Source organism: Terrapene carolina, unplaced genomic scaffold, assembly GCF_002925995.2.
Source record: "Terrapene carolina triunguis isolate 2854851 unplaced genomic scaffold, T_m_triunguis-2.0 Scaffold210, whole genome shotgun sequence".
Classification (NCBI taxonomy): Eukaryota; Metazoa; Chordata; order Testudines; family Emydidae; genus Terrapene; species Terrapene triunguis.
The window spans coordinates 14,969,998-14,997,744 of record NW_020664561.1 but is presented as its reverse complement, the minus strand read 5'-3'; the positions used below and the strand labels follow the sequence as shown (position 1 = coordinate 14,997,744).

Here is a 27,747-nt window from a genome sequence, read left to right as displayed (position 1 = left end):
TCTATTAGATTGCACGGCCATCTCTGCTGGAGAGCTCTGCATCGTTGCCACTGCTGCTGAGCTCACCACGATGTCCAATCAGGAACTGAGATTCAAACTGCCCAGACAGGAAAATGAATTCAAATTTTCCCGGGGTGTGGCTGGTCAGAGCATCCGAGCTCGGACTGCTGTCCAGAGCGTCAACAGAGTGGTGCACTGTGGGATAGCTCCCGGAGCTATTAGCGTCGATTTCCATCCACACCTAGCCTAATTCGATATGGCCATTTCGAATTTAGCGCTACTCCTCTCGTTGGGGAGGATTACAGAAATCGATTTAAAGAGAGCTCTATGTCGATCTAAATAGCTTCGTGGTGTGGACGGGTGCAGGGTTAATTCGATATAACGGCGCTAAATTCGACATAAAAGCCTAGTGTAGACCAGGCCTTAGAGGCAGAAGACTGAAGGAATGGGAAGGAGAAAGTAGGGAGCAGGTTTGCTGCCTCTGAGCATTTAAATGTCCATTTTAAACAAGAACTGTCTGTGAGTTTTAAATTACTCTTGTACAAAAGACAACAACAGGCCCTGCAGAGGAGAGTTTCCATACTTACAAAGTTTGTTTTCCCATTCCTTTCCTTCCACGTCACTTCACCTGCTCGCAGACTTCACTTCGCCTTTCCTGAGGCACAAGAAGATCACAGTCCCCTTTGTGTTTCTCGGGGTTGCTATAGTGATCCCACAAGAGCAGGCTGTGCCTGAGTAGATGCTGACAGGGGCTCAGCTTGTAACCTGAGAGCCAGAGGCGAGAGAGAGAGAGAGCTGGCGGGTTGGAGATGCTTTGTATTGTGTTTCTGATTAAAAATGAGTCATTGTTTCTCGGGAATACAGATTTCCCCCCGCCACCCACTCTCAAAAGCAGAAATCGGACAAAAGAATTTCCAACAGGATTGGCTGCATAAGAGTTACTTAGGCTGTAGCCAAGTTGCTGGAGCTTTAAAAACAACACATAGCTCTTCTGTATCCCCTGATCTCACAATATTTTAGAAAGAAAGCTAAATATAAATATCCCTATTTTAAAGATGGGGAAACTGAGGCATGGAGCTACAGTAATATGCCCAAGGATACAGAGATACAGTAACCGGCAAAGCTGGGAACAGAATGCAGGTAACTTGACTCCCAGGTTAATGCTTTCTGCACTGGTCCGTACTGCCTCCCTTCCGGTCAATTTAGTGCTGGTGAAAGGGGCCAAATTCACAGCCTCTGAAGACCTCTGTCAATCTGCTGCCCTGCCTTTCTTGTCTGGTGAGGAAACCTATAGGTCCAGACAGAGCTAGTGTAACCCACACACCTACTGGGTGTGGTGTTCTGTCCCATCGAGTGGCACCGAGACCACTTAGCGGGAGAGAGATAAAATGTGTCTCCTCTACAGCCTTAGCTAACAGCCAGGTGGCTTTTAGCTCATGCAGTAGAGGCTCATGCACTAAGCTCCAGAGGTCCCCAGTTCAATCCTACCTGCCGAGGTCTGTCGGTGTTACACTAGTACCTGAGCCAGGAAGAACGCAATGCACAGAAAAAGGAGAAGAAACAATTCTTTCCCATGTAGAAAGAAGTTGCATGCGGCTGAGCAAAGCTCTGGAAAGATCCTGTCTGCCCTGCTCTCGATGGGACAGGTGCACTTGAAGCACAGGACGAAGGAGAGGTGGAGTCATGGGACTGTAGTAATTGCATGGCTGAGGGTGTCAGCTTCCGGGGCAGTCAAAAGGCAGTAGTTGGAGCAGCTTCTTTGGGAGAGTGATAATGTGAAAAAAACAGATTTAAAGCAGGAGTTTTAGAATTTTAATGTCTGGGGAGAAGCCATTGCAGGCTGGCTCAGTTCAGCCAAAGCCACACAGACGGGCCTTGTCCCAGGACTGCTGCAAACACATGGCAGCATTTCACCTCCGAGCCTGCTAGAGGGGCTGCACTTCCCCTTCCCACTCCTGGAGGGCAGAGAAGAGGGTGCAACCAGCACCAAGCTGCTGCTAGGAGCTGCCCTGGGAAACGGTGGAGACACTGCAGGCTACCTTTCAAGGGGGATCCTGGCACTGCACTGAGCAGTCCTGATGCCCTAATTCCTCCAGGATGCATTGTCAGTGCTCTGTGACTCAGCCACGAGTTCACTGACAGACTCACTGTGACAAGCACAATCCCCCAGTCACAAACATCCAGCTGACGGGCCCACATGATTTCAGATGAAGATCCCTGGAAAGCAAAGTCTAAAGAAGTGAGGGGCAGCAGTGGGTGAGGATTTAGAGTGACACATCAAGAATGTGTTAAGAAAAATAATTCACCTTGGCCAGCATCTGCTCTACTTCCCCATCTCAGCAGGGTTGTGTCAGCAACTACCAGTGGGGACACTTCCTGATTGGTTTGCGACACTGCTGGCTCCAGGGCCAGAGGAAACACAGAAGTACAAGCAGGAGAAGTGCAGAGTGGCCTCGTGACTGTAAAGAGCAAAGAAGGGCTGAAGCCAGGGGAGGCCGTCTTTACTCCACTGCAGGCCGCTGCTGCACCATGTCTCTGGCTGAGACCATCCGACTGTGGAACGAGGGAGTGTGTGCTACAGACCGCAAGGACTGGACAGCTGCGCTGGATGCTTTCACCTCAGTGCAGAACCCCCCTTCCAAACTCTGCTTTAACATTGGCTGCATCCACCTGATCCTGGGGAATTTGGCTGAGGCAGAGCAGGTGAGTCACTCCTGTTACTGGCCCCTTTTCACAGGCCAGTCTGACTGACGTACAACAGGGTACAAGCCCAGACAGGCTGACAGACCCGCTGAAACGTGGAGCGACTAAGGAGTGTAGACTGGCCGATGGGACAACTTGCAGACAAGTAGGTCCAACACCTGGCTTGATCTGTAGCCTGACATGCAGAAGGGCACTCAGCACAAATCCAAGGGGGTGGCTGGCAAACTGGCCAGACTGGGTGCAGGGCGGGGGGAGTAGGAGGGGAGATTGACACCCCAATGTAGGGGGCCATATGGAGCATCCCCGAGTGGAACACATCAACATGCAGGGATAACGCAACTGGTTAGAAAGACACAGGGAGACAACTACGGTGCATCAGTTCGCCCAGTTCATTCCTTCTGCCCTACTGAAATTCAGCTAGTGCATGGGTCCCAGCAAGATCCAGGCAGGAAATGGTTTTCCTGATTCAGAGCAGGGACTTGAACCTAGCTGTCCAGTTCCCAGCGAGTGCCCTAACCACCCGGCTATTGGCCATACTGGAGAGCTGTGGGGGGTCCAGAAATTCCACCGTGGACCTAAGAGGCCTTTCCCGACAATTTCCTGACCACCTCTGGTCTCCACTTGGGGCATCAGAAACACTGGTCAGGAGAAATACAGCAGGCATGTAACAGAGGGACAGGCTGCGGGGGAGGAGGCAACCCCTCCCTTGTCTTGCTTCTCTCCATGTTCCCCTTTCTTATTCACTCTTCATTTAGCCCCTTCCCTGGTGGTTCTGCCCTCATGCCTCACCCCAGCCCAGGGCGAGTGTCTCTCCACAGCATGTTCCATTGCTCTGCATCGCTCTAGGACTCCTCCCTGATCCCTAGCCTCGCACTCAATGGCCGGGTCTCCCTCTGCCGCTCTCCGCCAGTCTGTCTGTACTGTGTATGAACCACCTTCTGCTCTCTGCAGGCGTTTGCCAGGAGCATTAACCGTGACAAGCACTTAGCCGTGGCCTATTTCCAGCGCGGGACAGTGTTTTACAGGAGAGAGAAGTAAGTGTTGGGCGCACTCTCCAGAATCGGGGGGTTCATGCTGCCTCTAGGCAGAGCCATTTCCTGGTTCCCAACTGGCTGAGAACAGTCATTTGGCAAGTCAATCCTGTTGTGATGCCAAAGGTGAGTAACTGGGGCTGGGGTACACCTCCCAAGCTAAACATTTTCTCTTGCTTAGAGGCAGAGGACTAGTGGGTTGAGAACAGGTATGGGAGCCTGGGGAATACCCCAGTGTCTTTAAAGACCCCCCCCCAAAAGACAAAGACAATGGGGGAGACACACAACTAAAACCTTCAGGGCGTGGCCTGTCTCTCACATTGTGCAGCGCCTAGGGCAATGACAATACTATTAACACTGATTGTGGCTTTTAAAATAGCGTGGATGGAGGTGAGAGGCACAGACCTCAGAGTGCTAGGGCTGGCAAACTGCGATGGGCCAGGAGGAGGGGGACGCACTCGTGCCAAGAGATTCTGACATCTGAGACCCTTGAGGCAGCCATATCTCACGTGAATGACTCCAAACAGCCCCAGGACTTGGGTAATGGTAAAAGGCCATTAGTATTCTACGGGCTGGCGGGGTCATCTTAGGGCAACTCAGGGCTAGAGCAGGACTCTGTGGGCTTGAAGGTTGACAGGCAGCCAGACTAGCACAGAGTCGTGCCCTGATGGATTATCACCTTTCTTTGCTCGACAGCTATGAATTGGCCATTGAGGATTTTAAAGAGGTGTTGGCCCTGCTGCGAGGGAACCTGCTGATAGACTACAAGATCCTGGGGCTGCCATTCAGGCTGTTTGCTTGTGAGGTGAGGCGCGTGCAGGGGCTGGGAGTGTTTGAGACAAGCGAGGGCAGCTGGGAAGCCCATGGGAGGTGAAGGAATGGGGTTGCTAACCCAGCGCCACTCAGCCAGTGGGTGCAACAGAGAAGTGGGTCACCAGGGGACACGCAGTCAGTACAGCGGCTGAGAAAGCAGCAAAATCCCAGAGCTGGTAGGACCCCTAGCACATGCACCTGTCTCACAAGCCCCACCTCACCCAGCAACACCAGTTCCACCCCCATGACCAAACTCCCACAATCCTTTGTGCATGATATTGTGGTTCCTAGGTTAAAAAAAAGACTGAGATCACCTCGTGATAACCAGTGAGGGCTGGCTTAGGGCCACACTCCTTCCCGGGGACTCAGCTCTGGGGTGAGAAGCTGAGGATCTGTCTGCAGCCTGGGCTCTTCTCTGTCAGTCAGTCAGGGATGAGCCCCACCTCTACCACCACCGTTGTGGGAGACCGGGGGAGCACTGCTTTCCCTGACACATCATCCTCTCTACCCTGATTATTAGGGCCCTACCAAATTCATGCCTGTGAAAAATGCATCATGGACTGTGAAATCTGATCTCCCCTGTGAAATCTGGCTATTGTAGGGAAGACCAGAGTTGACAGAGTTGGGCGGCTGGAGAGTGGCGGCTGCTGGCCAAGAGCCCAGCTCTGAAGGCAGAGCCGCCGCCAGCAGCAGAGCAGAAGCGAGGGTGGCATGATATGGTATTGCCTCTCTTACTTCTGTGCTGCTGCTGGCAGTGGCACTGCCTTCAGAGATGGGTGCCTGACCAACAGCTTCCCTCCAGCTGCTCAGCTCTGAAGGCAGCAGCACAGAAGTAGGGCTGGCAATACTGTGACCCCCCTACAATAGCCTTCTGACCACCCCACCCCCCACGGCTCAGTTTTGGGTTGGGACCCCCCCATGGTTACGATACCATGAAATTTCAGATTTAAATACATATCTGAAAACGTGAAATTTATTATTTTTAAAATCCTGTGATTGTGAAATTGACCAAAATGGACCGTGAATTTGGTAGGGCCCTACTGATTATCATCTGGCAATTAGGCATTGTGGAGACACCACCCCTGGAGGAAAGGGGCGTCTTCCCTAGACTCCCTTGGGATTCAAATCCCATGAGGATTCAAAGCAGGAGTTCACAGCTGGGCAGGTTCTGCCTCACAGAGCTGGACAAAGTCAGGATTTGGCCTTCAGAGCGTAGGGACGTAGGAGGTTGATTACTGAAGACTGTTCACTAGGACCGGTAACTTTAGAGATGTAAAACTAGCTTCTCTTTGTATCCAAATCCCCCTGAAAAGGGAGATGAGTTGGTCCTGGTGAGGGCAAGTCACATGGCCCTTGGGTAAAGAGCGTGATCATTGTTAGGAAGGTTACAAGCAGGAAGCAGAATCGTTACAAAAAGAAGCAAGTCCTCTCCTTCCCCCTCAAACACACACATCACCTCATTGCCTTCAGAGAGGCTTTCTGGATCCTCCTTTGGGATGCAAGGACAAGCAAACCCCTCAGCAGTGTCCTCAGGCAGCGGGTGCCATATGCAGTAACGTGGGCCATCGCAGGTCTGCATTCTCCCCTCTGGCGTAGGCCACTGCTCTGCGGTGGGAGTGGGTCAGTGGAGATCGCCCATTCTCTGCTCCCTGTCGACCTTGCAGGTGTTGTATAACATAGCCCTGCTCTATGCCAAGCTGGAGGACTGGAGAAAAGCTGAAGAGCATCTGACGCTGGCGATAAGCATGAAGACTGAGCCCCGGCACAACAAGATTGACAGGGCGATGGAAGCCATCTTGGTAAAGAATAACACTAGGGATTACTCAGTGGGTCTTTTCCTATCTAGGCTCACACTGAAAAGCTAGGGACCCGTAGGGATGAGAGAGGCTCTGAATTTCAGGAAGGCGAGAAACTGTCCTTGATCAGAGACTTTACAAGAGCAGCAGAAAAAGCTGAGAAATATTGCAGGAAATGTGGGTTTCAGGGTAGACGGTGGGATTTGCAGGTGAGTGGGCTTGTGAGGGGATGGTTGGGCCAAGTGGGCTTTTTTTGTGGGGAGTGGGGGTTGAAGCAAGGGGGTGGTCGGGCTGAGTGGGGAGGGGCTGGGTCATGGGGCGGTTGTATTGAGTGGGGTTGCAGGGAGGGGGCAGTTGCGGGGAGGGGGCGGTTGGATTGAGTGGGGGTTGTGTGGAGGGAGTGGTTGGGCAGGGGCTGTGGAGAGGGGGCGACTGGATTGAGTGGGGGTTGTGGGGAGGTAGTGGTTGGATTGAGCAGGGGCTGTGGGGAGGGGGCGGCTGGATTGAGTGGGGTTGTGGGGCAGGGGACAGTTGGATTGAGCGGGGATTGTGGGGAGGGGGTGGCTGGATTGAGTGAGGTTGGGGGAGCTGGCGTCGACACAAATGGGGCAATTGGGTTGAGTTTACATGGAGAGAGTTAAACAGAAAGACAGAAGACAGGCAATGCTGGAGCAAGCTGTGTTCTCCACACGTATCCCTGAAAAGCACTGTGATTTCTGTGTGCTGCAGAAGCATAGACTCTTTGAGCCGGTGGCGATTCCTCCAGGGAAGCTGTTTAGGCCAAATGAAAAGCAAGTGGCTCAGCTGGAGAAGAAGGATTACCTGGGAAAAGCTACGGTAGGAAATTCATCCAAGGGGGAGGAATGAACATGCTGTTTTCTCAAGTTGGGCTGTGGGTCAGAGGAGCCAACTCGCTGGCCTCTGCCTAGGGATCACTACTTCTTTATTATTGGCTGAGTCTTGGCAGCACAGAGGAGAACAGGGAATTGCAGATGTCCCTGCCCTGAGGGACTCAGCCACTTGTAGCGGGAGGGAAATCAGTAGAAATCCATTTTAAAATTTGGAAGCTGCATGAATAAAACAAGAAAACTGGCCTGTGTGCAACCATGTTTTCAGACCCCCTTCAGTGCGTGAGAGCCAAACACTGCGGCACTGACCTAGTCCGTGAGAACCGGGAAGCGAATGGCCAATTCGTTCCCTTGCCACTGCCTGAGCCAGAAAATAAACCAGCAGCAGCTGAGGTGCAAAGCAGATCAGCCAACCAACAGCCTGTCAGCTCCAGTGCTCCCAGGGGCTGTCAGTAATGCACGTAAGGGCGTCTGGTTTCGAAGGCCAGGATTTTCAAAATAGCCTAAGGGAGTTAAGGACCAAAACCACACTGAAAGGGAGCTGGGAACCTAGCTGTCTCCAGCTGCTTTGAGAAGCTCAGGCTACAAATATAGCTGAATTTTAAGCCACCAGTGTCCCTTGCAGTGCTCCAGGGGCAAGGCTCAGGCCTGAGAGCTCACTCCCGGGAGAGGGCAGGCTCAGGTGCCCTGCAGCGCAGTTGAAAGTGTTTAGCCTGAAGACACGGCTGCTCGTCTTGAACCAGGGCTGGGTGTTAGAACCACTAGAGGAACAGCGGCCCCCATGGTGGTTGGGTCAGGAATACATGGGAATTGGAGCAGTTAGCAGGGATTTTCCAAAGCTGGAGAGTCAGGGCCGTGGGAAGGTTAGATTACAGTGAGTAGCAAGCAAAAGCGTGGGAGCAAGGGGGCAGGAGAGGGAGTGGGAGCTGGGGAAAGCCAGAGAAGAACCAAGTAACGACCTTTCCCCTCTTTGTCTGCAGGTCGTGGCATCTGTCGTCGACAAGGATAGTTTTTCAGGGTTTGCTCCGCTTCAGCTGCAGGTGAGGCAGCATTGGGTGCGTCGTAACATGCTTAGCACAATACAGCAAGTGCTGCCAATGAGAGAACGTGTGCACGCGTCTGCACTGCAATCACAGATGACACAGCAGCTAGATTTGACCTCGTTAGCTCAAACAGCAGCAGCAGCAGTGATGGCACAGGCGGCAGCCCGGGCTAGCTGCTCCAGCCCACACCCAGCGTCCTGGGTGGCACTGTACAACCCGTGCTGCTGGGGCGTCACTTCCACTGTGATGCAAGCTAACTAGAGCAGGGCTAGTTTGGTTCTGTCCACGCATGCGGCAGTCCCACCTGATTGTCGCATCCACACACCCTGCGTGTGAAGCTGATTTTCAACAACTTGCAGGAAATCCAACAAGACCCGGATGGTTCCGCTGTTATTTTCCCTCCTTCTCTCTCCCTCCTGCCAGCCTCAGTTTCCTGACAAACACACCTCCCCACTAGGGCTTCAGCTGTCATTTGCTGCTTCTCAGGCCATTCCACCGGTTCAGACTCGTGAGCCACCAGAAGGCTTTCATTAAAGTTCCTTGAAAGATTATCAAGGAAGTGAGGTAACCACAGGGCCAGCAGGCGTATGTTCTCTTGTGAACTGAAACAGCTCCACTGCAAGAATAAGCGGGCCGTTCCCACTATGGCAAGAGGCCGATAGCACGTTTCCCTACCGTTCAGTAGTATGACCATATTTAATGTAGCAGAGCTCTTGGAAGCGGTGGTAAAATTGGCTAAGGATCCAAAATGATTTGGTTTAAGACTAGAGATTGTGTAGTGCTGCAGAAGGGCCTAGCAAAGCTAAGCACCACGATGGCAGCTGAAATTCATGAGCAGGTGAGTGCATGGTGCTGCATATTAAAACAAACAATGAAGTGGCTGAATGGGCTCTGGGTTAAATTGTGGCCTCTTAGGGTCTGTCTAAGCTGCAGTTAGACCCCTGTGGCTGGCCCGTGCCAGCTGACTCGGGCTCACGGGGCTTGGGCTAAGGGGCTGTTTAATTGCAGTATAGATGTTTGGGCTCAGCTGGAGCAGGGCTCTAGAACCATGCAAGGTGGGAGGGTCCCAGAGCTCAGGCTGCAGCCTGAGCGTCTACACTGCAATTAAACAGCCCCTTAGCTCAGGCCAGCTAGCACAGGCCAGCCGCAGGTGTCTAATTGCAGTGTAGACAGACCCTTAGGGGAATGAGCCAAAGTGACATTATGAACATCTCCTGAGCTGGCTGCCAAATCACAGCAATGGTCCTGGGGGCAAATAAAGGGTTGGGCTGCACTGAGAAGGGAACAGAGATCGTGCCATTGCCAGTATTAAACTGCTGGTCTGTATTAGGAGAAAGGAAACATCCCGAGAAGGGCAAGAGATGTGTTAGGAGCCTGGAGGGATTCCTTTTGCAGAGAGATGAAACCAGCAGGATTATTTAGGTTCTGTTTGTTTGTTTACAGACGCCTGGCCCTCCACCCAGACCAAAGACGCCAGAAATCCTCCGGTGAGTTAAACGAAGTCTAGGGGAGTTAAACAAAGTCGGGGGTGGGAGGCATCAGTTTATGCAAGGTGCTGCACCAGGCTCAGATGACTGGTCCTATATAAAAGCAGAATAGTAGTAATGTGTGTAGCACCTGTCCCAGTATCGAGGCTCTGTGCAGTTACAGCTCCCAGACTGGCCATGTCACACGCACACTCGCTCTATATTGGATACTGGATTTCCTCCAGTTCTGGTGCTGGTTGCATTCAGAACAATGCCACCCCTAACAGGAGTCGGTAACTTACAGCTGTAATGCCAGATAGGTTCAGCTCCCTATCTACTGTCCCGTGTGCTTTGGGGATGCAGTCTGAGTGAGCGATGGAAGGAGTGAGGAGACTGCGTGTGGGGGGAGGATGAGAGATGGCATCAGACACTAGCCCCATTGCAACAGCACAAACATCACGTTTCTGTTTGCCTAACCTAGCAACTTCCATCCTAATTTAGTGGCAATCATATGCAGTTCTGCCTTCAGAGGGGCTCAACCTATGATTCCCTGAAGTGCCATGGAAAACCACATGCTCTTTACTAGAGTGCTGCGGCCAGCTGCTCTTTACTCTGTATAACTGAGCTCCCCCAGCCTCGTGCTTTACGTACCAACTGTGCTGAAGCAGCAGAGGGGTTTCCTGTTCTCCTAACCTGAGCTATCCCCAGGCAGCATGAAGACACGCTGCAGAAGAGCACAGGATGCTGACAGGCCCTCAGTTGTCTCCAGGAGTCCTACAGCGCGTTTTGGTCTGATACTAGAGAGGCAGGATTGCTCTCGCCTTCCTCGTCTCTCCTTAGCCACAGTGCTTGTATTCCCACCTTGAAAAAACACTGCAGCTCCCTCTGGTGAAAGGCCACACATTGAAAACTGCCATAGATAAAAGGCTTAAAGTGACAAGGGGCTTAAGCAGGGAAACAGGAGCCTGGCTGTATTCAGAGAAAGGGCTTGTGGGGTGGCCATATTTATTCCTTCACCGACTCCAGTTCCCAGGCACTCCCTCTGCAGATCAAATGCTCAGTTTCATTACTGCCCTCAAACAGCGCCCGGGCTCCCAGAGTCAAGGATTCCTGCTGCCTCTCATATCAGCGCCTGGAGGACACTGTGCAATCAGCTCTTAGTTTGCTTATGGGAGGCAGTGTGGGGCATTAAACCGGGAGCCAGAAGTCCTGGGCTCTCTTCCCAGCCCTGCCACTGACCTCCCGAATGACCTTTGGCAAGTCACTTTGCCACTCTGTGCCTTAGTTTCCCCATCTATAAAATGGAGCCAGGTAATGATACTTATTACTTACCTGCTTTGTAAAGTGCTTGGAGGTATATGGGGATGATGTACTTGGTGCTTCGATACCACGGTGAGGGGTGCATCGGGCCAAAATCCAGCTCTCTGTTCTCCCACTGCAGAGCTAATGGGGTAAAATGAGCAGATAGGGTGAGGGAGGACGATGTTCTTCTGACATAGTGATTGTGACAGCCTCAGCCACTAGAAAAAGAGGGAGGAGGGGAGAGGCCCAGGAGAACAAAAGATCCAAGACAAAGCTAAGGAAGGCGGCAGCACTCTTCCCAGCTGACCCAGCCATTGCTTCCCCATCTAGGGCCCTGGAAGGGGAGCCTCACCGTGTGCTGTTCGAGTTCACGCCCGAGACCGCAGAGGAGCTGCAAGTCCTGCCGGGAAACATTGTCTTTGTCCTGACGAAGGGGAAGGACAACTGGGCCACCGTTATGTTCAACGGGAAGGTACTTAGAGCCCATTCCACACGTGGGCTTTGCCAGGCCAGTGCTGGCACTTGCTAAGGGCCTGCTCCTGCTCCATTGAAGGCAATGCCAAAGCCCCCACTGACCTCTATGGGGCATTGCCAGGCCCGAGTTGCTGGGTGGGTTTGCTGGGTTGCTTTGTATGTCATTGCTTTTCTGCTGGGGCCTGGTATCTGACCCATGTGTTTTAGGGTCCTCGCTGCAGCCTGCAAAGTGCTGCAAACACAGACATGTTTCTAGGCTTGGTAGGATCCTTCCCTGCTACAGCTACCTGAGGGAGCTGTTTCCTGGCATCCTCTAATTCCATCAGCCAGCATCTGAGCACAGACTGCCTTGCTCACCCGCCCCAGCCCCACCTCAGGCTGTCTGGCCCCTGCAGGGCATTTCGACCCACCTTCTCACTGTGGGATCCGTAGCTTGTTCCTTGCATCCCCGCTAGCTGCTCCCTCGGCCCTGCATTTCTACAGTGCACCCCATGCACTTTAATAGTACCCATCACGCCACCCCTGGGAGGTCCCTGTTTTACAGGTGGGGAAGCGGAAGCCACAAAATGACTTGCCCACGGTGAAGCAGCAGCGAGTGGCAGAGCCAGGAAGGGGATGCTGGGCTCTCACCTCCAAGGCCTGACCACACTTCCTTCCTGTACAGCTGGTCTCATTCAGCACCTCCCCCCATCAATTGTTAGTGACCTTCAAAAGGCCATCCAAGCCCCGCCTTGCCCTCAGATGCATCCCTCACCCCAAAGTGCAAGAGCCCTGAGGTTGCACCTGCAGCCAGATCCCTCACATGAAAGCAGTCTCGGGCACTAGCCCCAAGCTGTGTCAGCCCACACTAGCTTCGTGACACAGAAGTGCAAGCTGTCTGAGAAAGGCCACCAAGAGCAGATTGGTTGCTATCTGATCAGATACCATGCAGGGGGGCATGCTCCCTGTTCTTAGATGATCCTCCTCCTGGGACAGTAGGTTCAGCTCTAGGCTGCTCAGACACCTCTCTGAACTGGAAGAGGCCACAAGAAACAAATCTAAACTCTGCAGCAGCTGCCCTTCCAGGCTACAGGTGTAGAGGAGACCCCCAGACTGATGGGCATGGTTGAGTTGCTCCTTCCCAGCCTGTGGTTCTACCCATATGTTAATGTGTAATGCTGTCGCAGTCTCCTCCTAACCACTCCTGCTTTTGTCTGTGTGTCTCCCCTCCCCACAGAAAGGGATTGTCCCCTGTAACTACCTTGAGGCCGTGGAGCTCCAGAACCAGCCGCAGGTCCGGGTAAGCCAGACTGGCACACTAGCAGCCCCTTTGGAATAGATATTTCCCAGCAGAGTGGTGTCTCACACCAGGAGAATGATGCTGCAGCTCACCAGAGCCTACAGCGCTGTCACTGTTACTGTATGCAGGGGCACCTGCCTGCAGCACCCCCCCAGCGCCCACTGCCTCATGCTCTCCAGCCCTGCATGGTCACGAGGGTTGCATGAATTGCTCCTGGAGCACCAAGGACTCCCCCAAATCAGGATGACCAAGGCACCCCACCTTCATGAATGTCCATATACCTCGGCAGATGCGGATCCCATGGTCCATAGTGTGGTAGCCAGGGATTGCCTGCGCTGCTGGGAGACCGAGTGTTTCATCACCCTGCTCTCCATCAGGACCTGAATGGATTGAGAGACGTAGAGGCTCTGCCAGGCAGTTCCCTCCATACACACACTGTCCCCTAGGGGTACCACCCAGCACTGCAGCACTATCACACATGGTGGGGAGCTGAGCTAGGGCTACCCAAACCACCCCTCCAAGATCCCTGTGGCCAGTGAGTCCCAGCAGGGATGCGAGGCCCAGATCCTACCACCCAAGATCCCAAAGCAGCAGCTCTGCCCGGTGTACTAAAAGGGAATCTCACACGCAGGACAGCAGGGCCCCAGCTCCCCAGTGCTGCCCCCGGCTGATAGTAACACTAACTATAGTCACATCCTTCACAGGAGGAAACCCCTGCTGAGTTGGACATCCCTGCCCCACCCAGTTCCACCGCTCCGGAAAAGCCCAGGTCTCCAGCACCAGGTCAGTGACCGTCGCACCTGGGGATCACTGAGCTGGTGGGAACAGGCACTCGGTGTTAGTTTCACCCTATCTGATGGTGTGCCCCCTCTTTCCTGCAGCCCCCAGTATACCCTTGCTCTGCTGTATCTGCCCTGGGGGAATTCGTCCCAGCCAGCTGCAGCTCTTGTGTGGCCCTTATTTGCTGTTGGAGCAGTAGAGAGCGGCCAGAGCAGGGGCCAGTCATTTGTAGTGTTCTATGGCACAGCGCTGGTGATGGACTAGAAGAACAGAGGGTTGGATTGTCACAAGCCTTCAGGTCACTTGGAAGCACTTTGAAAGTGTGCTCCTAAATCACGTGGACACTTAAGAACCTCCCCCCCTAAATCCTGTCTCACTGGTGGGGAACAGTACAAAGTCAGGGCCCAGAGCTGGCACAGCATCTGGGTACAAGCGGGGCGTGTTTGGGAGGAAGATGCTCGTGGTTTGCAGGCTGCCCGCTGTGGACACTCACTGCCTTTGAGGGGTTAGTTGGGACTGTTAGACCCAATCTTGCTGCTTTAGCTTTAAATGTGGGCTTCTCTCCCAGGGCTCTGAACCCTGCTCCAAATTATTTGGCCCCTGCTTGGGCTTTCAGAGACTCCCACTGCTTGTTCAGTGCTGCTGGGACAGGGGGCACGAGGGCCGTGTTTGAAAAGCTGCTTGAACCTTCAATTCCATCTCATATGGACAGTCAGGCTGATTTTACTCCCTCAGAAGAAAAGATCCTCAGTGTGCCTGGCTAAGGGCTGTCTGGACTGTGATGAATGCTGCACCCCCAGTGTACGCACACTCAGACACTGTTACTGAGAACAATCGGTAATGTGGTAGTGCCGAGCGGCGCTTACTGAGATCAGGGGCCCATTGTGCGAGGTGCTGTACAGACAGTCCCGAACTCCCTACTTATTATTTCAATAGACAAGTCAGACAAAGGAGTTGCTGTTGTCCCCATCCTGCAGAAAGGGAACTGAGGCACAGAGTAAATTAAGTATCTTGTCCAAGGTTGCAGAGCTGAGAACTAAACCCACTTCACTCACCTCCCAGTGCAGGGAAATCAGCACAAGACCATCCCATAGCAGGCTGCTGCCTGCCTTTCCTGGGGCTGTACGCTCTGTTACTGTATGTTGCGCCATTTAAGATGGACCTGGGTTTGCAGCAGCAGTGGCTGACTTCACTGCAAGCTGCTGGAGTCCCCAGTTCCACACTATTCTCCAGCATTTGCCTGATAGGAGAAGGAGGGGGCTCCAATTGCTGAATGAAGGTGTGAAACTGTCCCATTTGCCAAGCCCAAAGACAGCATCCTCTGACCCCAGAGTGGAAAGCAGCTGTGTGCTGTAAGGCGTCAGCTGCTAGCAGCCCTGTTGGACCTGGACCAGAAGCACTCAGCTGTGCTAAGACACAGTGGTTAACACTTTTTAAAGCTGGCCAGGCTGGTGGAGGGTGAGGCTGAGAGGAGAAGAGGATGAGTGAGCGTGTTCATTCCAAACCCTTTGAAACCATCTCGTGGGGAGCGTCGTGTCTGAATGACCAGATCTGAGACATTGTTGGCACCCTAGAAGATCCTAATCTGGGGTTCTAATGTTGGAATGGCTTTTCTATTAGACCAGCGGTTCTCAAACTGTGGGTCAGGACCCCAAAGTGGATCGTGACCCATTTAAATGGGGTTGCCAGGGGTGGTGTTAGACTTGCTGGGGCCCAGGACTGAAGCCAAAGCCTGAGCCCCACGCCACCACCCAGGGCTGAAGTTGAAGCCCGAGCCCCATTGCGCCCAGGGCCGAAGCCAAAGCCCAAGGGCTTCAGCCCTGGGTGACGGGGCTCAGGTTACAGGTCCTCCCCACCTGAGGTTCAGGGCTCGGGCGGGCTCAGGCTTTGGTCCCCCTTCTGGAGTCATGTAGTAATTTTGTTGTCAGAAGGGGGTCGTGATGCAATGAAGTTTGAGAACCCCTGTATTAGACAGCAAAAAACTGCTTACCATCTTTGGCCTCATTTGATGCAATTTTGGATGGCTGCCTGCAGTTGGATGATCAGGATCAGGATCAAATGTAAATGTATTGATAAATGCAAAGTAATGCCCATTGGAAAACATAATCCCAATTATACAGGCAAAAAAGCGAACAGAATGTTGGGAATCATTAAGCAGGGGACAGATAAGACAGAAAATATCATATTGCCTCTATATAAATCCATGGTATGCCTACATCTTGAATATTGAGTGCAGTTGTAGTCGCCCCATCTCAAAAAAGATATATTGGAATTGGAAAAGGTTCAGAAAAGGGCAACAAAAATTATTAGGGGCATAGAACAGCTTCCATATAAGGAGAGACTAATAAGACTGGGACTTTTCAGCTTGAAAAGAGACGGCTAAGGGGAGATATGATTGAGGTCTATAAAATCATGATGGGTGTAGAGAAAGTAAATAAGGAAGTATTATTTATTCCTTCTCATAACACAAGAACTAAGGGTCACCAAATGAAATGAATAGGCAGCAGGTTTAAAACAAACAAAAGGAAGTATTTCTTCATAAAGGCCAAGACTATAACAGGGTTCAAAAAAGAACTTGATAAATTCATGGAGGATAGGTCCATCAATGGCTAATAGCCAGGATGGGCAGGGATCGTGTCCCTAGCCTCTGTTGCCAGAAGCTGGGAATGGGCAACAGGGGTTGGATCACTTGATGATTACCTGTTCTGTTCATTCCCTCTGAAGCACCTGGCATTGGCCACTGTCGGAAGACAGGATACTGGGTTAGATGGACTTTTGGTCTGATACAGTATGGCTGTTCTTATGTTCAGTGGACTCTGCTGAGGGACTTTTTTTTACATTGACTCATGGTCTTAGCAGAGGTCTTCAGGGAACCTGAAGATGTGTTCTCCACTCAAAGTGCAGCGGCTGTCAAAAAAGCTAACAGTGTTAGGAACCATTAGGAAAGGGATAGATAATAAGACAGAACATATAATAATGCCCCTATATAAATCCATAGTATGCCCACACCTTGAATACCGTGTGGAGTTCTGATCACCCTATCTCAAAAAAATGTTTGAATTGGAAAAGGTACAAAGAAGGGCAACAAAAAAAAAATTAGGGGTATGGAACAGCTTCCATATGAGGAGAGATTAAAGAAGACTGGGACTATTCATCTGAGAAAAGAGATGACTAAGAGGGTATATGATCGAGGTCTATAAAATCAAGAATGGTGTGGAGAAAATGAACAGGGAAGTGTTATTTACCCCTTCATATAACACAAGAACCGGGGTCACCCAATGAAATTAACAGGCAGCAGGTTTACAACAAACATAAGGAAGTACCGCATCACACAGCACACAGTCAACCTGTGGAACTCTTTGCCCAGGGATGTTGTGAAATCCAAAAATATAACTGGGTTCAAAAAAGAATTAGCTAAGTTCACTGAAGTTAGGTCCATCAATAGCTATTAGCCAAGATGATCAGGGAAGCAACCCCATGCTCTGGGTGTCCCTAAACATCTGACTGGCAGAAGCTGGGAGTGGACAACAGGGGATGGATCACTTGATAATTGCCTGTTTTGTTAATTCCTTCTGAAGCATCCGGCACTGGCAGAAGACAGGACACCAGGCTAGATGGACCATTGGTCTGACCCAATATGGCCAGTCTTATGTTCTAAATCTTTTAACCCTGTTCATATATCCAGCATAACTTTAATTTCCCCCTGCCCTCTAAAGAAGCTGCAACTCCTGAAGTGGCATAAGCTTTTTAGTCTCCGAAGGTTAACATGAGCAGGAAACAAACACCTAAGCTTACTTCTAAACTAAGTGGTCATTAGCCACTGCCTGCAAGATCCTGGCTATTGACAGCCAATTCCCCATAAAGCATTGACAATGAACAGTCACCAATCCCCTAGTCTGAACTGGATCGTGGGCAGTGCTGTGCTGGTAAATGAAGCGTTGCATGGCCCCAGAACAGGCAGAACCAAGGAGCAGCAGGGTAGGCAGAGGCTCTGGAACGGGGCTTCCATCCTGAGCAGGAGAACCACCTCTACCATGTCACTCCTTGCCCTCTGCTCAGACTGTCAGCAGAGGGGCCACTTTGCACTGGGTTGGATGGTGGCTTGGGGCAGGTGGAAACAGCTGCATCTGAACTTGCTTTAGAGCCAGACACAGCTGTCTGTGAACATAATCAGGTGTCGGACAGGGACACAACACTGGCAGCTGGCTGTCTTGTTTGGAACAGAGCAATCACTTTCAAAGGCCACGGCCAAACAAAGCCACCTTCAGAAAGGAGGGAACTAAAGAAATGGATGAAAGTTTTTTTTTTTTTAAATGAAAAAAGACCAAGAATGGCACTCTTTCAGAATGAGAGTTAGTTTGAGCATTTACCAGTTTTTCCAACAATTTGTTAAATTTTTCATAAAAACCTAAAAATGTCTGCAGTGTTTAAAAATTCCCAGAAAAAAAGACTTCCTTTCTTCCAGTCATCTGTACTTCAGAGACACTAGCAGAGTAACATTCACCAATGCTAGCAGAGCTGACAGCCACACCAATTAGCCCTTTGTGGGTCAGAAGGCTCAGGGAACCTTCACATCCAGCAGGCTCTGTAGCCCAGCAAAATCATTAAAACCGAGCACAAATCTCGCAGTGGGACCATATTGAATACCCTGGTGCGCTGGCCATTCTGTAATGCCTTCCAGTGTCAAAGCATTAACAAACCAGGGGGCAAATCCTCAGCTGGCATAAACTGTCATAGCTGCATTGACTTCAATTGCACCAGCTGAGGATCTGCTCCCATGAGTTTAACCTTACCCCTGTGAGTTAAGAGTTATCTGCAGTGTACAGAGAAGGAAACAGATGCACAGAGAGATCAGTTGAAAAGTGTTGAGCACCTGGAGTTATGGGAACTCCCCAGTGACTTGCCCCAGGTCACACAACAAGGCAGGGGCAGAGTTGGGAACAAAAGCCAGGAGGTTTGACTCCCAGTCCACACATTAACAGATCTTCACAGATCCAAAACCCTGAGCTGAGACTGTAAGTGGTATGAGAGACGAGAGTTGCATACATGTTTGTACATCATGATCATTAGTTTATCAGTCTAAACACGGGGAGTCTAACTTCCCTTCCGTTCTAAAAATCCAGACCTCTGCCACTTGCGCTAACTTGGCTACCATTAGTGCTGGAACTTACAGTGTCTTGTCAAGTCCTCAGCCTCTCGGAGAGACCATTATAAACTGAACCCTGAGCAAGTCTGACAAATTTCATCCACTGTTACAGTGTGAACCAACCTCCTCTGCTAGGTGCACTATCCAGTGGTTAAGGAGCTCACTCAGCCACACGAATAGCCACACAGTGCAGATTATGTTACGTTACCCAGCAATTTGTGCTTTTATGTTTTAAAAAAATACTGTCTCTATGCCCTATGGTTGCAAAAATAATATTTAAAATGTGAAATCAGGTGTAGATGGTGCAGTGTTATTGGCCTGAGTCATAGAAATTTGGGTTGCTTCCATTCATCTCAATGAGGTGCTAACGGCAAAACCTAATGACACTTTAATGATTTCACTCATTTTAGCAGCAACAAGCTAATGTGCTTATCTGTCACTGTTTGATGTAATGAGAGATGTGGGGTGAGGGGGCTGCCATGAATCTGAGCGTATATTTGCATGGAGAGTGACAATAGTTATCTGCTTAGAGTTCATTCACCTACTTTTTCCTCTGCTCTCCATTCAGCTCACGGTCCTGGTACTTCTGGAAAAGAGCAGCAAGAAGCTGCAAAGGTAATGGATGTCCCTGTGTGCTTGTGGAGAGGAACCACTGAAGGGGGAATACATACTGTCCATATACACAAGCATTTATTGTACCTTGGGGTGAATGTTTGCGCTTTTGCAAGTGCTGCAGAACCAGCAACTGCTGTAAAACCAGCAACATTTTTGAGCTTGTCACCTTCTATACTAATAGCCTCTCTGAAAAGTAATAGCCAGGCTGCGGGTCAGCTGGACAGCAGGATCTAAGACTGTCAATGCATCCAAGCACATCCTTTGACTTTTTACTGTGCTGGTAAGTTAATGATTGGGGTAGCTTTTGGAGAGGTATCCTCTGTCCTCTCCCTGCACAGCCAGGGCAATGCAAGTCTCTCTCACACCATCTGCACTAGCGTGCCCTGACTGGCCAGAGTGAATTGCTTTCAGAGTGGTCAAGAGTGGCTTGGCTTCCCTCCTAGAATTGCCACCGTGTTTGCCAATAAGCCTTAGTTGTGATGGTGGCTTTTGTGACATAGACACTTATCTGCTGGAAAAGCTATTAAGACTCCCTGCTGGTGACCTGCGTCAGAATGGAACCAGTGGCTTAGAGACGAAAGGTTTCTGTTTCCATGCCAGCCCCCTGATTTTTGCAGGCCTCATTCCTCGTCTTTTAATGAGTCATAACTACCTGTATTTATACAATAAGGCTTCTGTGGTGCAGCTTGCAATGTTCAATTCTACTTTTCCCCTGCAGGATGCAGGATCAGCTACCTCAAGCCCATATGTTCTCAAGGTGCATTACAAGTACACAGTAGCAATACCAGTCCGGCTTGGAATCAACTACAGCGAACTCCTGGACACGGTGTGCAAGAAACTGGAGCTCACACCAGAGCATACAAAACTGAGGTGAGCTATTGCCCTGTCTCAGCATCATCCTCATCTTCAGGGAGCTTCTGGTCTCACGCGAATTTTCCTGTATGGCACAGGTACCGGCCTGCAGAGAGTGAGGAGCTGGTAACTCTGAGCGAGGACAGCATGAAGACAGTATGGAGTCACGCTAAGGACTATTGCCTGACACTGTGGTGCGACGTCACAGAGGTCAGTAACCCTGGGTTCTAATGCTCGCTGACTGTGGACAGCTTCTGGCACCAGCATTCCTAGCTTATCAGCAGGGACTCCTGCTGGCTGAATTTGGGAGAGAAATACAGTATTTAAGAATATTTCAAATATGATATTTGAAAGTCATTCAGTCTGAGGGACAGTAATAGAGAGAATGTGGTAAATCCAGAGCTGAGGGCCAAACTCAAAGGTGCTATGTAAAGTGGTGTAAAACTCCCCATGGCCCTCAAATATGCAGCCTGGGTGTGGGGGTCATTATGCAATGAAGTTTGAGAACCTGTGTGTTTGAGGTAGCACCCATTGGTGTAACTTACACCCCGGGACCCAGAAGGTGTCTGCTAAAGTAGATGCAGTCTGGTACATTCCTGTCTCCTGGCCAGTTACGCTGGCATGGACTCTCTTGGAATCAGTGGGGCATTCAGAGGTGGTGTGAGTGTGTGGGGGTGGAGAGGGGGGCTGTGTGCATGACAGGGCATTACATGGGTGAGAGACCACTTAAATCGGAATGACTCTGAGCCGGGGTAGTGTGCACTGGGGCAGGGAGTTAGAAGTTGTATCAGCTTGTGCTCACCTCTAAATTTGGGCCCAATTTATTCAGATTTGGGCTCCTGTATGACAAGCCCACGCCCATCCCTCCCCAGCTACCAGGAACTGGAAGGCAGGGCCAGAGGTGCAGGGGGGCATCTCGAAGAAGCCAGCCCTTCAAAACGAGCGATCAGCTCCTTTCTCCACCGTACCTACCCTGCAATTCCCGTCTTTCACAGGCTGCAACACCCCACCCCAGGCCACTGCTGTACTTGGGTCCCAAATGCAAAGGGGACCATCACACTCGGCGCAGCACAGGCCGTCTCTCAAGGACTGGATAGCCCATTAAGCGGGAAGAGGTTGTGTGAAAGTCTAGGAACAAAAGGCTTGCTGGGGTGAAAGCCTGCAAAGTGTGCTGGGGGCCAGGTGGCAGCTCCCTGGAACAAGCCCCCCAGCAATCCCACTCCCAGCAGTGGCTAAGTGCAGAGGCTGGTTTGAATTTTTAAAGACAGCGCCTCCAGAGAATGCCAGAGCCCTTGCGGGAGGCTCTAACTTTAAACTTCTCTGGTGGTGGGGGTCCTTCCGAGCCCTCTTCCACTTGCCTCCCCAAGAACTCAGTTCCACTCCAGATTTCATCCCATCCCTAGAATGGTGGTGCAGGTACCTGTGCTGAGCAAGGGGAGCAGCAAGGCCCAAGCAAGAGAACTTCATTCTCCTTTGGTTTTGCACAGACCTTTCTTTGACCTCGTGTACAACCCCAGTCCTCTAGTGAAATGAGTCAAGCTACTGAGGCACCCAGCCCTGTATGCCCTGCATCTGTTGGTGACCTAGGTAACCATCAAACACAAAGGCGGGCACAACCTAGCTCTGATGAGCAGTGCAAGGGTGGAGAGAAGCCTGGCTTTGAACCCAGGCATATCAGTGGTGATCGAATGTCCTGCAAAGGACAGCCTGGCCTCCTGCTGCACTCAGCCAGCTGCTGGAGCTGCAGGAACAGCTCGGAGAGGCATTTTACCCCCTGAGCGCGCACACTGCAGAGCGTCAGAGGGGGACAGAAGCAATGCCCATCCGTGTTTCCCCATAAGCCATTCCTGTCACATCAGTGCAGCCTTGCGGAGGCGGGGGGCAGTTGACACTTCAGGGGCTTTGGCAATGGATGCTTTTCCCAGGGAGGTTGGGTGGGTTTGACCCCTATGCATGGGTAGATTCCCTGGTGGGCCAGCTGTTGATTTCTTGCTCCTGCCTTGGAGACAAACTCAGCCCCCTCGACCCAGCTGTACCAGGTGAGGATCAGTGAGTGCAGGCCATGCCCACCACTTCACTGGCTATTTGAGTCCTGGGCTGATCTCACAGCAGGAGCCTGGGAGCCAGGCTTCTGGCTACAAGTGAACCTAGAAGGGCCCAAGTCCCACTCCTAGTATCTTACACTTCTGTGATGCCGTTCACACAAGGACCTCAGCATGCTTCACAAAGCATTAGAGTGCACACTCTATTCCCCTCCCCCCGCCTTCGGGCCACAGCGCCCCCCGTAGGTACAGTAGATAAGATATAGGATAATTACATTGCCCACGAACTACCAAATGGGTCTGTCTGGATAGAGGAAGACATACACAGTTCATCTGACACACAAGTAAACTTACAGTGTAAGAGCATTGCTAGCTCCTCCTGTGAAATTCAGTCAGTAGCTTTTCTTACATAGACATGCATATTAAAGGAAACACCAAGCGGCATCTCAACAGGCTGTTTCCTGTATTAGGGAGACAAAGATTTACCCAGAGGGGAAGATGGCCAAGCTGAGGAGGGTACCCAGAAGACACCACCACAACAGCTGGAAGCAAACCATGTGGTAGCTCGATACAGTTATGAAGCCATCCAGCCCGAGGACCTGGAGTTCCAGGCAGGAGATGTGATACTCGTTTTATCCAAAGGTAGGTTTATGCTGCTGGGACCTGGACTGGGCCCCCCAGTTCTGGTAGGAGCACTGGCCTGATTGCAGAGGTGCTGAGCACCTTCAGCAGCTCCCGTTGAGTTCAGTGGGTGTCCTGGATATCCAGCTCCTCCAAAAAAACCATGACAAAAAATCCTTGCAAGTTAATTCAGCCAGCTGTTATCTAACAGTAGCTCTTCAGCAAGTCACCTTTCTGCTGGGCATAGATGAGTCAGTTGAGAACTTCTCCGGCTGCTTCCCCAATCTGTTTGTTCTTACCCTGCATTTTGTGCTTTGTCGGCTCAGCCACATATTGAGTCAAGCAGGCGAGACCAGTAGAACTCCCCTATTTCCAGCTGCTTCCGCACCCCTGGCTGAGGCCCAGGCTTCTCTACCTTCCAACCTGCAGAGAGTAATCCCTTTGCTGCAAAAGCCAGCATTGCGTGTGACACTTTACCATCGCTGGTCTTTGCAGTAATACAAGCTTGCTGAAAGAAGCTTGGTTAGAGGCTGTTGGGTGTGGTCTTAGGGCTGTGGGGATAATGCTCAAATCCTGCAGGTTGAAAGTGTGGGAGAAGATAAGAAAGATGCCTTCCTTCCTTCCCACCTCCAAGAGATGGGCATTTTTAATCTGAAACCTGCAAGATGAGTCCCTGGTTCCCTTTACTCTAGAGATCCCCCATTTAGGCCTTGTCTATACAGAGAAAAAAATTGCACCAGTAACTACATCAATTTGTTTACACTGTTGCAAATTTTCTTACCATACACAAGGCCTTAGGATCAAACCTGCTAAGGCAGGGGTAGGCAACCTATGGCACGTGTGCCGAAGGCGGCACGCGAGATGATTTTCAGTGGCACTCACACTGCCCGGGTCCTGGCCACTGATCCGGGGGACTCTGCATTTTAATTTAATTTTAAATGAAGCTTCTTAAACATTTTAAAAACCTTATTTACTTTACATACAATAGTTTCATTATATATTATAGACTTATAGAAAGAGACCTTCTAAAAACGTTAAAATGTGTTACTGGCACGCAAAACTTTAAATTAGAGTGAATAAATGAAGAGTCGGCACAGCACTTCTGAAAGGTTGCCGACCACTGTGCTAAGGTAAGGGCAGCTTCTGTCCCATGTGCTGCACAGGAAGTGAGCAGGATTTTCAGTCAATTGACTAACCCAATGAAGCAGCAGGCTAAGGAGGATTTAGGGTCTATACATGGTTTCTAGTTCTCTCTAGTCCAGCTTTGGCTTTAGTCCAGTCGTCCCCAGCAAAAGTTCAGCCCACACACCGATCCTCCAGTTCTACCCTCATTTCCAGGTTTAACAGTATTGGATGTTACCAGGCCTCCCTTTCCAATCCACCTCAGAGCAGCCCTGTCCCACACCTATTAAATACTGCCACACCGGTTTTTGCCCTTTTCTTTTTTAAACACACTACACGTCCAAGCTCAGCCGACTTCACACGGCCTTGAGTTCTATCCTGCTTGAGACATGCTAGTTTGTTAATCACTTTCTCAACATCTGTTTTCCTTTTTGAAAGAAAGGAAAAACCAGGGTGGCCATTTCAGCCCCTGCTATCACCCCCCACCTTTGGAACAAAGCCACTCAATTATTTCCCCAGGCCCTCTCCTAATCAGTTTCCTTTTTCGCTGCACTGTTCTCTGGCAGTGATTGGTTTAGGATAGAATTTTGTATGAACCTTTGATCCTTCCCAATACCAGTCCATGGTGTTTCCAGGACAGTTCAAGCTTTATGGGGTGTGAGGATGTGCAGTGGGCCTTGCTGGCAGCGATACTTTGGCCTTGACTGTTTCAGTCTGTGCATGAAGCACAGAGGGAGGACAAGGCTGGTATGCTCCAGTGCAGTTATGAATAGACTACAGCAGGCACAGATAAGAACTAGGCTCAGACCTCTGCCCTGAACCGGTGTGCCCACTCCCTTGCCTCAAGAGCTCAGGTTGGAAGAGGGGCGGATTTGGCAGAGAATGAGCATGGCAGGAGAGATGGGTTTTAGTGAATCCCTCAGTATACAAGACCTGTAGCTATATATGACCTTTAGATCTTATGCCTGCTCTAAGGCAGGAATAATTTGGTGGCTGTACAGAGGTTCTGTCATTAATGAAGGGTCTTGTCTTCCTCCACTCCCTCCTTGTCCCACTCAGGTTCTTTTGCCTTGCTTTTATATACCCCAGATGGCACCTGCACTGCACAGGATAAAGCCCTCTAATGCCCTGTGATCCTGCTGCTTCTCTTCACTGAGCTAAGAGTCCTTGCCTGGAAAAGCTGGCTCTTCCTTCCATTCATTTTTTGGAAATTCAAACACTCCATTCATTGCATCATCGCCTCAGCTGCTGTTCTCATCGTGACACTTGCTGGTTTTCGTTCATCTCTATTGCTCTGGTTTGTACTCTCTGATGTGACCAGTGACAGCTTGCAGCTCTAAGGGTTCCAGGCTCTGGTCACACCATATTTGGCTTTGCCCCTTAAGTTTGTTCCATCGTCTTTTATACAGGGCCACCATCCCCCCCAGAACTCGGTCTGTAGGAACTTAGGGCAGTTTGGTGCCTAAATCCCACTGAAAGTTTGGCACTTAGAGGGCTTTTGTGCCTTTGAAAAGCTTCCCCTTATTGTCCTTTGTGCCTCGGCCTGGTACTGGCTGCAACGTTACACTGAAGATCAGTTTTTTCCTCAGAAAGGGAGAGAGAGTCAGAGACTTCACTATTGCTATTGATTTTACCTGGAAGACGTTCAGGGTTTCATACTAGTGCCCATCACCATAGTATCCAAGATAATACTTCTGCGTCCACCTACTTTTATAATCTCCCCTTCCACATTTCCAGTCAGTCCTCAGGTCCCAGGAATTAATTTTTTTACTTTAAAAAAATATAAAGCAAGATTGCTTTCTTTCCTATCTGCCTAAGGCCTTACTGCTCTATTTACTCCTTCTATAAGCTTGTTTCCCGTGGTTTCAGAAATACCTGCGGTCTCTCCCAGTTCTGCAGCTTATTCTTTGTTGCCACCTCCGACTTGCGCCTTCGCAGCTGTGCATCCTGTCTGTCCACTGGCTCCTTCAGTTCCTTCTTCTTTAACCACGTCTTTGTCTGACTTTCAGCACATCTATTTACCCATTTGAGGAGCTTAACGGTGCTCTTAGGCACTGTTCGGTTTGTGGGGGGTGACATTGTTTATAAACTTATCCACAGCGAAAAAAGCGTCTCCCTGTAATTTTATCTTCTAGTGAATGAAGAGTGGTTGGAAGGCCAGTGCAAGGGGAAGGTGGGCATTTTCCCCCGAGCTTTTGTTCAAAAAAGTGATGCCGAAAACCCTGAAATCTAATTCCACAGAAGCCTGAGGACCCCAGGACGTGCAACAGTAGCATTTAAGATGTCTCCTCTCATTAACCATTGTATACAGAAATGTTACCCTCATGTGTAAGAAAAGCCTTAATTTTCTTTGTTTCACCTTTTGGTTTGCCCCAGCTCTTATTTAAACATGTCCCAGTTAGCACCTTGTTTATGAACCATCTCCCAGCACGGAGACCAGCTACTCAGGCCTGCCTGAACAGTTGTGCTTTTAGACCACTTGAGAAGCAGCAGCTCTCCCCACATCTATTCTGCCTCTGGCAAGAATCAGGAATCCGCTTCTCAAAGAGGGCAGTACTGGTCTATTTATGGCACTGCCAGCAAGAATGTAAAAGGAGCTGGCAGTCAGGAGAGAAGGATCAGGACAGGTTAATCCTGCCACATCATTAGTCACCTGACTGTCAGCCTCCACAACCCTACTTCTCCCTTTCCCCCTTCCAACATGACTGTCTTTTTTCTGCTCCATCATTCAATAAAATGGCTCTTCTTTCAGTGCTTCACCTTCACTGACTAGCAGCTGGGATTTCTCAAAACCCTTAGGAAGGCACCTTTTCTCATATCAGAGCTACTATCCCTTGTGGTAGCACAGGAGCTATGGATAAAGTTACTGTCAAGTCTCTGCACTGACATTTACACTATTGGGTGTCCTACACTTTTTATGAGACGATTTCCCCATTCTAAGTACTAACATGTATGTTCTGGAAAGCCCCCACACTCCTACCAGTAGAAATATTGATATTTGTTTTCAAGTGAATTTATTGTTCTTGAAAGATGTCTGAAAACAAACATGAAAACTACCACATCACTACAGTGCTGGCTTGCCTACACTGCCCCACTAATGTGCCTCAAACCTGACAGAGGTACTAGCCTCAGACAAGGCAATTCAGTTTCCAAAACTCATTTAAGAATTGGCCCCACATTGTTACTATGACAAGAACAGTACTATCAAGGATGGCGTCGACACCTGTGCCACTAGGACTTGAACTGAGACCAAACATCCATCAGGTAGTAAGGACATGGTCAATGCCATCCTGATGTGTATATGGACAAATGGCCTGTGGACAAAAAGCTCCACATCTATCAATCCCCTACCATCCCAAACTTTATTGATTCACATACCACCTTCAAGAGACACTGTTAAAAGTACCACATGCAAATTTCTCCTTTTGTGCACATTTATTTTAGACCTTATTAGGCTCAACTGAAGTATTTACAAACTCAGTAAAATAAGTGGTGAATTAGGCTGATGGAGATCTTCCTGGGGAAGTCAGAGAAAGGAGTTTGGCTGTGGGAGTGTGGGCGTTAGGTTAGAGGACAGGAGATTTAGAATTGGTCAGGAATTTTTTTACAAAACCTTTCCCCCCCTCCCTTACCCCCCCAATCGGAAAATGCCACTTTGTTGAAACCAAAACTTTCTACAGGAATGTACCAGAGTTTTGACAAAACCGTCATCAGGGAAGGTCTCAGGTCCAGGATGGAATTTCTGCTCAAAACCAGAGAGACACCCCCCCCCCCCACTCACACACACTAGAACAGCCAGGTGGTTTGGGCATTC

At 50.3% G+C, this 27,747-nt stretch overlaps 1 protein-coding gene across 3 annotated transcripts; it reads left to right on the top strand.

The window, feature by feature from the left end:
* The first annotated feature begins 2,460 nt into the window (after positions 1-2,460).
* LOC113407238 (neutrophil cytosol factor 2-like) lies at positions 2,461-26,208 on the top strand. Of its 3 annotated transcripts, XM_026655515.1 has the most exons (17): positions 2,461-2,703; positions 3,655-3,737; positions 4,431-4,539; positions 6,212-6,346; positions 7,073-7,180; positions 8,172-8,231; positions 9,678-9,721; positions 11,333-11,474; positions 12,693-12,749; positions 13,460-13,531; positions 16,152-16,169; positions 16,397-16,417; positions 19,598-19,617; positions 20,038-20,166; positions 20,247-20,358; positions 22,661-22,832; positions 26,069-26,208. In XM_026655515.1, the coding sequence occupies exons 1-17, from the start codon at positions 2,530-2,532 to the stop codon at positions 26,164-26,166; spliced, it is 1,554 nt and encodes a 517-aa protein (XP_026511300.1). In that variant the 5' UTR covers positions 2,461-2,529; the 3' UTR covers positions 26,167-26,208. The 3 variants fall into 3 exon arrangements, with proteins under 3 accessions (XP_026511300.1, XP_026511299.1, XP_026511301.1); XM_026655514.1 differs by lacking the exons at positions 16,152-16,169; positions 16,397-16,417; positions 19,598-19,617 and adding an exon at positions 19,250-19,296 and having other exon boundaries at positions 12,693-12,755; positions 13,460-13,538; positions 20,015-20,166; XM_026655516.1 differs by lacking the exons at positions 6,212-6,346; positions 16,152-16,169; positions 16,397-16,417; positions 19,598-19,617 and adding an exon at positions 17,804-17,832 and having other exon boundaries at positions 13,445-13,542; positions 20,028-20,166.
* The last annotated feature ends 1,539 nt before the right edge of the window (positions 26,209-27,747 follow it).